This window comes from Octopus bimaculoides, chromosome 18 (genome assembly GCF_046866305.1).
Source record: "Octopus bimaculoides isolate indiv1 chromosome 18, ASM4686630v1, whole genome shotgun sequence".
Taxonomy (NCBI): domain Eukaryota; kingdom Metazoa; phylum Mollusca; class Cephalopoda; order Octopoda; family Octopodidae; genus Octopus; species Octopus bimaculoides.
This window is the reverse complement of record NC_142945.1, coordinates 14,472,291-14,484,790: the sequence shown is the minus strand read 5'-3', so window position 1 is coordinate 14,484,790 and position 12,500 is coordinate 14,472,291. Positions and strand designations below refer to the sequence as shown.

Here is a 12,500-nt window from a genome sequence, read left to right as displayed (position 1 = left end):
TCAAATTGGCACATCGAAACGATCGTCAATGAATCATTATACAATCTCCACATAATTAAATCAATGACTAACTAGCGCAATTGACCTGCTTCCTCTTGTGTTTGTTTCTCCATTTTCCACTTGATTATAATTATAAACTGCGGCTTAAACGATAAATTACCTGCCTCTGGATACCTTCTAACAAAGACGGTACCCACACAAGTAATCTCTAGGAGTGACGTCGGATTTAACTATCCCCTGGTTGCTTAGATACTTCAGACTACCCCTTGAATGTTCAAGCAATCCTATCATATATATATATATATATATATATATATATATATATATATATATATATATATATATATATATATATATCCTTTAACAAGAATAGCATTGACAGGCTTTGAAGTTTCGGCCAGCTAAGCCATCATCGGACTGTGGTGCATTAAATCAATCTTGGTTCTCTATAGTTTCTGTTGAGATAAAAAAAATTTCCGAGATTTGTAGGGTTCAGTTGAAAAGTAATTAGATCGTAATGTGGTGCTTGTGATGGAGTCATTACGCGTCAATGGCAGAATCGATTCTTAAGGTTGATTTCAACTTCGCTAACAATAACCACAATAAACGACAAATTAAAAAATAGAAGCAACATTACAAGCAGGGAAATCACTCCTCTTCTACAACAATGCTTTCTGGATTAAGAAAAGCACTAAAGATCCGTTTGATGTAAGAATGAGATCTAAGTACGCGGCAAATATAAGCGACTTTGTTGGCTTTTACTTATTAGAAAATTACACAGCAAATTTTCATCCCCCTTACATGGTTTATATAGAGATGATGATATACTCTTACAAAGAAACTATAACCCACAAAAACTAATAAATTTAGGAAAGAACTACACTACGTCTTTAAAAATTTAGGCTTCTCTATTGCAGTAGAAACATAATTAAAATCAATCATCTTCCTTGATAGTTAACCTCTACCTTGAATCTAGTATTTATAAACCCTACAACGAAGAGAACAAAAAGATCCGGTATATACATAGGTAATCCAACCACTCCAAAAGCATTTTTGTATATTTAATAAAGAACACATTTCTAAGACTTTCTCCTTTATCTACACCGCCGGATGCTCCTGAACCAGTTAAGTGTCCCACCTGTGAGGGATCGATGCTAGATGTGTCGAAATGATTGTTGTGATTAACAATAAATTCTCGTATATTCCATTTTCCGTTTTTCATTTGCCATATATATATATATATATATATATATATATATATATATATATATATATATATATATATATATATATATATATATATATATATATATATATATATATATATATATATATATATATATATATATATATATATATATATATATATATATATATATATATATGTATGTATATATATATATATATATATATATATATATATATCTGTAAATAATATGTGACAATCATTCGGTAGCCATGATAAAACTCTGAGTTTCGGATGTGGGGGCGAAAACCCACGCTACCATCTCTTCAGTTATCTGGCCATCGAAAAAATGCTATGAAAATGACGGTTAAATAAAAGGAAATTACTGTGTGATTGACACAAGTCCATATATATATATATATATATACACTACGAACTTCCGCTAAGTTTATGTACCAAATATACTCACAAGGTATTTGTTTGTTCGACTAATGTTGGACACTTGCCTAAGCTGCAGTGGAATGAGATTGAAAACCAAAACCTCGTAGCTGTAAGGAAATGTGTTTACCACATAGCAACGCTTGAGCCTATATACTTAGAGGAAAAGATAAACTGATTGATCGATTTATTGCTTGATTTATTTATCTATTCATTTATTTATTTATTCATTCGTTTATTTATTGAATGAACTGATTAATTTACTCGCTGATTGGTTGCTCGCGGTGTTGGCTAGTTGATTCACTTCATAAATTCATAGTTAAAAGCTAGTACTTTTTTTCTTTTTTCATTCGCTTCATAGGGGCAGGTTCCTATCTCGGATTTATTTAAAGTTAAGTTGATGAGTTGAATATTTTTCCAGAATAGGTCACTTGAAAATTGCCTTCAGCTTTACTCACTGGTTGCAGTGTACTTTCCACAGCAAACTCACAAAACATTCACTCATGAATTACACGATACTGTCTCTGGTATTTGGTGAAATATATCATCTGCACTCCTTATTTAGAGATAGGTGAACACAGCAATTGATGGTTAAGTATTTTAGCTAGGAAGATATTTTAATGATGACAACAAACTAAGAATCACTAACACTTCGGCTGGTAGTTTGACACCAAATTTGCAATGCATAGACACATAAAACAGTGAATTAGATAAAGGAGATGACGAAACTATGTTCTCTAACTTTAGAAATCATTTTGATATAAAACAGTTTTGTTATATCATGTATGATAGATCATATTCTATATGACATACGATATATAAAATAATAAATATTGTTATAATGAATGCAAAATGTGTCTCCTAAATTTTCTCACATATTTTATATCGACGTAATGTGAAATGGTTGTGTTGTTGTCGTAATGTCTACATACATTTTCTGCGAGTATATAGAAAAGAAAATCTCTGCAACAACCTGTTGAGATTATTAAAAGTTAACGTAAACATTTTTACTTACTATCTTCTTAGAGATTCTATGAAATCGATTCTAAATGATCGTGACATTGTCTGCTTTCGAGTGAAATCTCAGCTTTTTTTCCTCTCTAGTTTTCTTAAGTAGTTACTCACTATATGAACATCACACCACATTACGGTCGTTTACTCATAACATTATCGTTAATTCTTAGATGTAAACAGTTGGTAGTGGTACTTATCACTTTTCACTTGCAATATTTTATTCATGGACCAGTAAAACAAATACAAACACCGGTCGTATTTAACACAATGATAAATAACTTCAAAGCCAGTTTCTGAATCAACATAGATTATTTCAAGAAATATAATGCGAGCCAGTCTGGACACCGAGTCTCCTTTGGTGTGATATAATCATTTCTAACAAGACCACAAATTTTTGGAACTGAGAGAACCGATTAAACTCATCGACTCCAATGCACGACTGATATTTATTTTATGATCCAGATAAAAAGCAGAGCTTATCCCCATCAAGAGTAGAACGCAGGCCGTAATAGGAGATAGCTGAAAATATGTACCGATTCTATTATCCAACTGACTCTGTGTTAAAAATTATTGATTTCAAAATTTAGAACAAGATCGAAAATTTTGATGAGTAACTTTATTGGTCCTGTAAATATGAAAAGCAAAGTTGAACGCAATGACGCGTGTTCGGTGTTTTTACTGTTTGTCAATCGCCGTGCTGTCTTTCATAAATAGTTAAAAATAGGCGCAAGCATGACTGCGTGGTTAAGAATCTCGCTTTGTAACCACGTGGTCCTAAGTTCAGTTCCATTGCGCAGTACCTTGGATAAGTTTCTTCTACTATAGCGTCCGCCGTCCATTGCCTTGCGAGGAATTTGTTAAACGGAAACTGTGTGGATGTCCGTCGTACATATGCACACACACACATATATACATACACACATACTCACAGTCATACACACACACACACACGCATACATATATATACATATATATATGTATATATATGCATACAGAAATACATACATAATACATGCATGCATGTATACAGGCATACATACATACATATATATATATATATATACATACATACATACATACACATATATATATATATATATATATATATATATATATTATTTCATTCTTTCACTTGTTTCAGTCATCTGACTGCAGCCATGCTGGAGCATCGCCTTTAGTCGAACAAATCAACCCCAGGACTTATTCTTTGTAAGCCTAGTACTTATTCTATCGTCTCTTTTGCCGGACCACTAAGTACGGGGACAAAAACACACCAACTTCGGTTGTCAAGCAATGGTGAGGGATAAACACAGACACACAAATACGTACATACATACATACATACATACATATATATATACGACGGGCTTCTTTCAGTTCCCGTCCACCATATCCACTCACAGGGCTTTGGTCAGCCCGACGCTATAGTAGAAGACACTTTCCAAAGGTGCCACTGAACCCAGAACTATGTGGTTAGGAAGCATGTTTCTTATCACACAGCCACTCATATATCTTTCTGTTTGTGTTTGCCCCACTTCTCCGCTTGACAACTGCTGCTGGTTTGTTTACAACACCATAACTTAGTGGTTCGGCAAAAGAACAGATAGAATAAGTACTAAACTTTATAAGATAAGTACTTGGGTCGATTTGTTCGACTAAAATCCTTCAAGGAGGTGCCCCAGCTATTTTCTCTAGCTGTCTTAATTCTAAAGAAAATCTCAACAAGTTTCATCAAAGCATTTTCTTAACTGATTCTTTTCTACTCTAGGCACATGACCCGAAATTTTGAGGGAGGGGACCAGTCGATTAGATCGACCCCATTATGCAACTGGTACTTAATATATCGACTCCCGAAAGGATGAAAGGCATAGTCGACCTGGGCGGAATTTGAACTCAGAACGTAAAGACAGACGAAATACCCGCTAAGCATTTCGCCCGGCGTGCTAACGCTTCTGCCATTTTCTTAACTGATTGTTCTACGAATAAATCCAGCATATAATGACTGTGTTTCGAAAGAATATAATTCTAACATTGTCAGGCAAGGCCCCTTCCTCGGACAAATAATATAATGAGTGGAAACTGAAGGAGAGCAGAGATCTCGAGAATAGACCCATTTGACTATTTTTATATTACAGACTTACTTATTTCTGATAAAGAAACCTTCTCGAAATATTGGAATTCTTGTACTTTGACAAAATAGTAATATATTGGCTTGAGTAAATCAACTACATATCAGACTAAAAACTTGCGTAAAGAAAATAAAGAATCTAGTGTAAAGAAAATATTCGATCCTTACAGTTTTTAGGTGATTTTACGGGCGATTTTACGGGCGATAACATTGAAAAAATGATGGAACGCTTTCTGACGTTTTGCTAGAAGTCACAAAACTAATTTGATTTTCTTACATGTTATTCGAGCTGTGTTTTTCGATCACAGTTGACATGATTCTCTTATCATTCTTTTTCGTCTGTCTCTTCTCGAGCAGTTAAGTGGCTATATCTGAATAAGTGAAACGTAGGTATAATTATCACTCATTTAAACTGACTGAACATGTCACTGAAGACATATCCTCTTTATAAAAGGATTACTTTTCTACTCAAGGCATCGATGCTATTCTATACACTAACAAAGCGACTTAATGCGGCTGTTATCAATATTTCAGTTCACCTACTTGACAAGAAGAACCGAATGCCGTGAGTAGTAGACCTTCGCTGTAGACCATGCTAACTCTATAATGATGAATAATTAATAAGATTGCAGTTTTAAGTTGAACGTCTCCTCTAGAAAAGTTATCAGTGAAGATAATACAGTTCTCTGTCCAGAAGGAATCAGTGATAACAAGTGAACCTGTGGACATCAAAACTCGTGGAACTCAGAAACCAAGTTTTCATGTGCTTGCTTAGCCTGTAACAGTAGAAATGTCTCACTAAAATCTAATATTACCTCAAAATGTCAACGTATTGGATAGTGTAGCCTGAGATAAAAAAAAAAAGTTTGCTTATGGCTGGAAAGCATTTCATCTTAGGTTTGTTGGACTGAGGCGAGACAGCAACAACAACAGCAACAGGTTTTCATTTTGGAACAAATTGCCTTTACTTTATGAAAGTGGAGATTTGATGAAAATCGATAGCCTGTAAATGACAACAAGTTTTCGTTGAAAGATTGAATGATGTTGGATAATGAACAGAATCGTCAAGCATTGAACGAAATATTTTGGAGATGTTAGATAGATAGATAGATAGATAGATAGATAGATAGATAGATAGATAGATAGATAGATAGATAGATAGATAGATAGATAGATAGATAGATAGATAGATATCGAACTTATACATAGACATAAGGAAGTATATAGATACAAAACAAAAGGAGAAAAATTGTACTTGAATAGCCAAGAAATACAATAAATTGTTTTACTGAAGCCGAAAAAACTTCAGAAACTTCACAGACAGTTGTGATGATGTAGAGTAGTAGAAAATTTTATATAAACTGTGAATATATATAAATGCTTACGGATACCAATTTTGAAATAACGGTGTAAAGTAGTATTATAGGCGGATTGACCGTAACGGGGAAAATGTATAAAAAATAGTTGAATGGAAAAAATTATATAAAAAATACTTACATAAACAATTTACTGTTGGTACGCGTGAAAAATTAAACAGTGTAAGATAGATTACATTAAGAATAAGAAATTGCAAACAGTTCAAGAAGAATATAACAATTCCTAAAATTAAAATTAAAATTAAAACTTATATTAGTTGAGATAAAAATAAGGGAACAAATAAAAAATACAATAGAGAAAGAATAGGAAAGCACAAGAAAGAAGAATAGTAGAAGGGCTAATCCAAGGTGAAAGACAATGAGCAATAAAGAAAGAACAGGTGAAAGAGGAGAGAAGAGAGAGGGTAATTTGCCATCAAGGCGATAGGGTGGGAGGAAGGTTAAAGTAGAACGTTACACATATATGAAACATTTCTGTCACACGGGAACTTGAAGACTGCTAAAAAGTAGAAAAGTATATTAGTCCTTTGATATCTAATATTCAATATTTCATTTATTCAATAAGACATTCAATACTTCATTTCATTTTACTATATATACTATATATCCCATATTCTATATCCTACATTAATTCTATAAGAATATAAATAAAACATAAAAAACAGACAGAGTTGGAATTCTTTTGAATTATATATATATATATATATATATATATATATATATATATTCTCTTGTTCTTTTATTCTTTTATTTGTTCCAGTCATTTGACTGCGGCCATGTTGGAGCACCACATTGAATAGGGTTATTTTAGTCGAACAAATCGACTCTAGAATTTTTTCCTGAAGCCTAGTATCTATTCTATCAGTCCATTTGGCGTACCGCTGTGTTACGTGGACGTAAACACACCAACACCGGTCGTCAAGCAGTGATGGGGAGATAAACATAGGCACAAAGACACACAAATATATACATATATATACGTATGTATATATATATATATATATATATATATATATATATATATATATATATATATATATATACACACGACGGGCTTCTTTCAGTTTCCGTCTACCAAATCCACTCACAAGGCTTTGGTCGACCTGAGGCTGTAGTTGATGACGTTTTCCCAAGGTGCCACACAGTGCGAGTAAACCTGGAACCATGTGGTTGGGAAGTTAGCTTCTTACTACACAGCCAGGCTTATACACACACACACACACACACACACACACACACACATCACATACACACACACATACACGCATACACATATATACATATGTATGTATGTGTTTATATGTTTATATATGTATGTATATACATATGTGTGCGTATGTATGTATGTATGGATGGATGTATATATGTATATATGTATGTATGTATGTATGTATGTATGTATGCATGTATGTATGCATGATGTATGCATGCATGTATACATATAAAGACCCCTTCGGTCATGAATGACCATGGGATTGCACTTAGAGAGTTACCTTCCAAGGTAAAAGTTCAGGCAAGGTTGTTGGTTAGAAGATCACCAGTCGTCCGTGCATACTAGATCCCTTCTCCACGCCACCGATGTTGCCCAAGGGAAAGGCAAAGGCCGAAATATCTTGGCACCAGTGAACTAGTGAACTGGAGAAATGCAAAATAAAGTGTCTTGCTCAAGAACACAACAGACAGCCCGGTCCGGGTATCGAACGCACTACTTCATGAGCCCGACACCCTACATACTGAACCATGCACCTTCAAAAGAAATACACACACGCACACACACACACACACACACACATACATACACATTCACATACATCTGTCTGCATATATGTACACATATCCATTTAGCTGTATACACACCCTCGCGCACTCGCCCCCCAACAAAACGTTATATAACCCCCTTGGTTTTCACTTTTAATTTTCTATCTTAAAATTCCGGTTGTATTTCATAATTTATTCTTTAAAAACAAATATTTTTCCTCCTTATTCATTTTCATTCATTTGTTGCTCGTTTTTCAACTAGCTTTTTATTTCATTCAGTCCACAAAAAACGTTTATATATTATATATATATATTTTTTTTTTTTCATCCCAACTAGCTCCTGCGCTGGTAATCCTGTCACTGCTTCCAAGTCTCAACAGCTGCACCAATCCCTGGATCTACCTGGCCTTCAGTGGAAAGGTATGGTGTCGACAACAAAGTCAAAATTTTCCTCGCACCTGGACACAAACCACCAATACGTACCTTGTCGAGCTTGAAGCTAAGAAGCGTACCTCGTTCGGAGCCGAACACGTCACGTTTGCAAGCAATAGTACGGCTCGGAAGACGCTTAACGTTGATGATACGAACACCACAGCACTCATGTCATCGAGTCCCTGTTAACAAGCATTCTCGTTTTCCTTTATTCCATACAACATATATGTATCTACACACGTACGCAAACAGATGACTACAGTCAAACACACGCATATTTATATATATGAACATAAATGTATGCATATATATATATATATATATATATATATATATATATATATATATATATATATATATATATATATATATATATATATATATATGTATATATATATATATATATATATATATACATATATACATATATATATATATATATATATATATATATATGTACACTTGTGTATATATATATGAATATATTACAAGGTAATACATATATCTATATATTTATATCTGTATATATATATAGATAGATAGATATTATATATATGAATATATATATACAAATGTATATAATATATATATATGTAAATATACATATATTTACATATATATATCAATATAAATATAAATATATATATATATATATATATATATATATATATATATATATATATATATATATATATATATATACATGTACATATATATATATACACATACATAGATACATACATACATACATGCATACATAAAAACAGCATACGAAATCAAAATCATTCATTTGATAATATATATTCTGCGCAAATTCTATATATGTACACGTGCATGTGCATCTATGCATATATATACATATATAAATATATATATATATATATATATATATATATATATATATATATATATATATATATATATATATATACATACACACATACATGTCCAGATACATATGTATATGTATATATGTATATGCACATATTTACATATATATATACACACATGTAGAGATATATGCATATATATATATATATATATATATATATATATGTATGCACACATATAATAGGTATATATACAAATGCATATATATATATATATATATATATATATACATATTATATATATATATGTGTGTATATATATATGTGTGTATATATATATATGTGTGTATATATATATATATATATATATATATATATATATATATATATATATATATATATATATATATATATATATATATATATATATAACATATATATCCCAGAATATACACAAAACCAAATGCATTTAATATGTAATTTCTAGTAGTTATGGAAGATTACGCATACATAACACAACTTTCTTCAGTCGACATTTCAATATGCATACGCAGACACATGCATTCATATGTGCGTGTGTGGGTGTGTATATACATGTGTGTATATATGTGTATATATATATGTGTGTATAAGTATATATATGTATATATATATATATATATATATATATATATATATATATATATATATATATATATATATATATATATATATATATATATATATATATGTATATATATATATATATATATATACATATGTATAGTGAAATAAATGCATACATATATGTATATGTATGTTTGTATGTATGTGTGCATGAATGTAAGCTTGTATGTATATATGCATGTATGTATAGCCGTGGTTGTATAAACCTAGTCATCTATGGACGAAAATAATGAAACATAATGAAAAAGTATATGTGCATGTGAACAAGTGCATATATACTATACATACATACTTACATGTGTGTGCGTGTCTGTGTGTCTGTGTGTCTGTGTGTATACATTTGCATATATATATTTCCATGCCAACGATCACGCGCAAACTATACACATACGTCCATAGACGGCTATGTAGAAATGTGTGTATGTGTATGTGTGTGTGTGTGTGTGGATGGGTGTTGTGTATGCGCTTGTATAATGATGTCAAAAACTTCGTAGTTTTGCTGTCTGCTGGATTATTATGACAAAACCAAGAAATGGCGATATTCTGATGGCATTGTTTCTCTTTTTCCAAGTAAAATAATTTTGTTTCATACTCGACTCGAAACTATTGTGTGGTCCATCCCTTGACTGTCTTTATCATGTATAAATATACACGAAATATATGTGTGTATAACAATATATATATATATACTCTCATACATGCATAAATATCCATGTATGAGCGTGTGTGTGAATCAGTGAGTGGCCTCTACGTGAACGTGTATGTCTGTCGCATTGGAATTAATCCAAGGTAAACACGAATTCGTCAGCATTCACATACACATGTGCATAGATCATATTTTGTGTGGATTGTGAAATCAATGTTCCGGTCGTCTTGACAAGCTTTGGTAACTTTTAATCTAAACTGACATTATTATTAATCATCCAAACGGATTCGGACATGAAAATTTCAGTATTTACACAAAACTGCGTGCTCACATACATGCATATACGACCTATATACATTCATGCTTACACAACTGCTTCTATGAATATGCGTGTATATATGTGTGTGTGTCGAAGATTAGTATTGAAAATAATGCTAAGTAATCTCTATATAAATGTCGACGTTATTTAAAACGAATGTGCTTTAACTCGCATATGCATATAAATATGTAAATGTGTATCTATGTGCGTGTGTGTGTCTATATGTGTCTGTGTATACATATAAGTGGTTGTGTGTGCATGCGATTGTGTGCATGTGATTGTATGCATATATACGAGCATATGTATTATATAAACGGATATATATATTCATATATATACACACATTCATATATATATATATATATATATATATATATGAATGTGTGTATATATAATTATACATTGTGACTGATTATTATATTAAAAAACATTTATCCTTAATCCTCAAGCAGTTTCACCAAGTGTGACACAATATTTTGTATTCTTTCAACTTCTTCCATTCGTCTGAAAATAGACAGTATTTGCAGAAAATTGAATAGTTAACCATGTCTTCTTGATACCAATTCCTATAAGACAATCGCATGTAAACATGTGATAATTTATGTAAAACGCAAGCAATTTTGTAGACAATCTACATGTTCTATCAAGGTTAGTTTTAGCTGTATTTGGCCAATTAATAATTCACCATGCTGGTGAATTACTGGTCGACCATTGCAGTGGCGAGTTGCTATTAGCGAAACAATAGTACACCTAATACAATATGTATTACTCATATAAATACCCCACCTTTAAGGTGCTAAGTTCTATATTCAACGCTCACACATAAACACACACATAGACGCATATATTTATATATATACATATACGTATGTATGTATATATATATTCATGTGTGTGTGTGAGTGCGTGTGTAGGCGCGCATATATATATATATATATATATATATATATATATATATATATATATATATATATATATATATAGGTTTTTATTTATATATATAGGTTTTTATTTATAATCGGCAGAAGTACAGAGTGACTAATGGGCCGAGACTTTCGTACTTTGCCATTTACATATATGTGTGTTTAAACACACATACACAACACATTCACACATACACACACACACACATATATATATATGCATACATATATATATTCATATATACATACATATGTATGTATCTATGTATTTATGTATGTATGTACGTATGTATGTATGTATGTATGTATATATGTATGTATGTATGTACAATGTGTATGTTCTTACAAGAAAGTTGTTGTTGAGCTTAGAAAATATATCTCTTTTACAGCAACTTTGATCGATTTATTTTAAACACAAGGACATAGTTACTGAAAGAGCAAGAATACAAATATTAAAATATTATAGAATTATAAAAAAAAAAGAAGCAGTAAAGCGAGAGGTTCGTAAAACGGAAATAATTTTAACAAAAATATTGTAGTGTCCAATAATGACAGAAATTCAGGAATTTTGGAAAATGTGAACAATCGGCTCAGTTGACCCTGGTATTTGACTGGTACTTTATTTTATCGATCTCGGTAGAAGGAAAAGTAAAGCTGAGCCCGGTAGGATTTAAAAGAGTGGAACAAAAGCGTAAGGCATTATTTTGTCCGCCGTTTTAATGCTTCTTTTATCCACTGCCCTTTTTCACACAAAAAAAAATGAGAAGAGAACAAGAATAACATC

General features: G+C 31.6%; 1 protein-coding gene across 5 annotated transcripts in view; it reads left to right on the top strand.

Annotated features, from left to right (window-relative positions):
* LOC106878984 (octopressin receptor) overlaps window positions 1-12,500 on the top strand; it is a 257,954-nt gene that overhangs the window by 157,441 nt on the left and 88,013 nt on the right. For 4 of the 5 annotated variants that reach the window (XM_052974238.2, XM_089365828.1, XM_089365829.1 and 1 more), the window contains exon 3: window positions 8,238-8,320. In XM_052974238.2, coding sequence (XP_052830198.1) covers window positions 8,238-8,320 — 83 coding nt within the window. Of the gene's footprint in view, window positions 1-8,237; window positions 8,619-12,500 lie in introns of those variants that run through there. The other variant, XM_014928362.3, reaches the window with a different exon arrangement.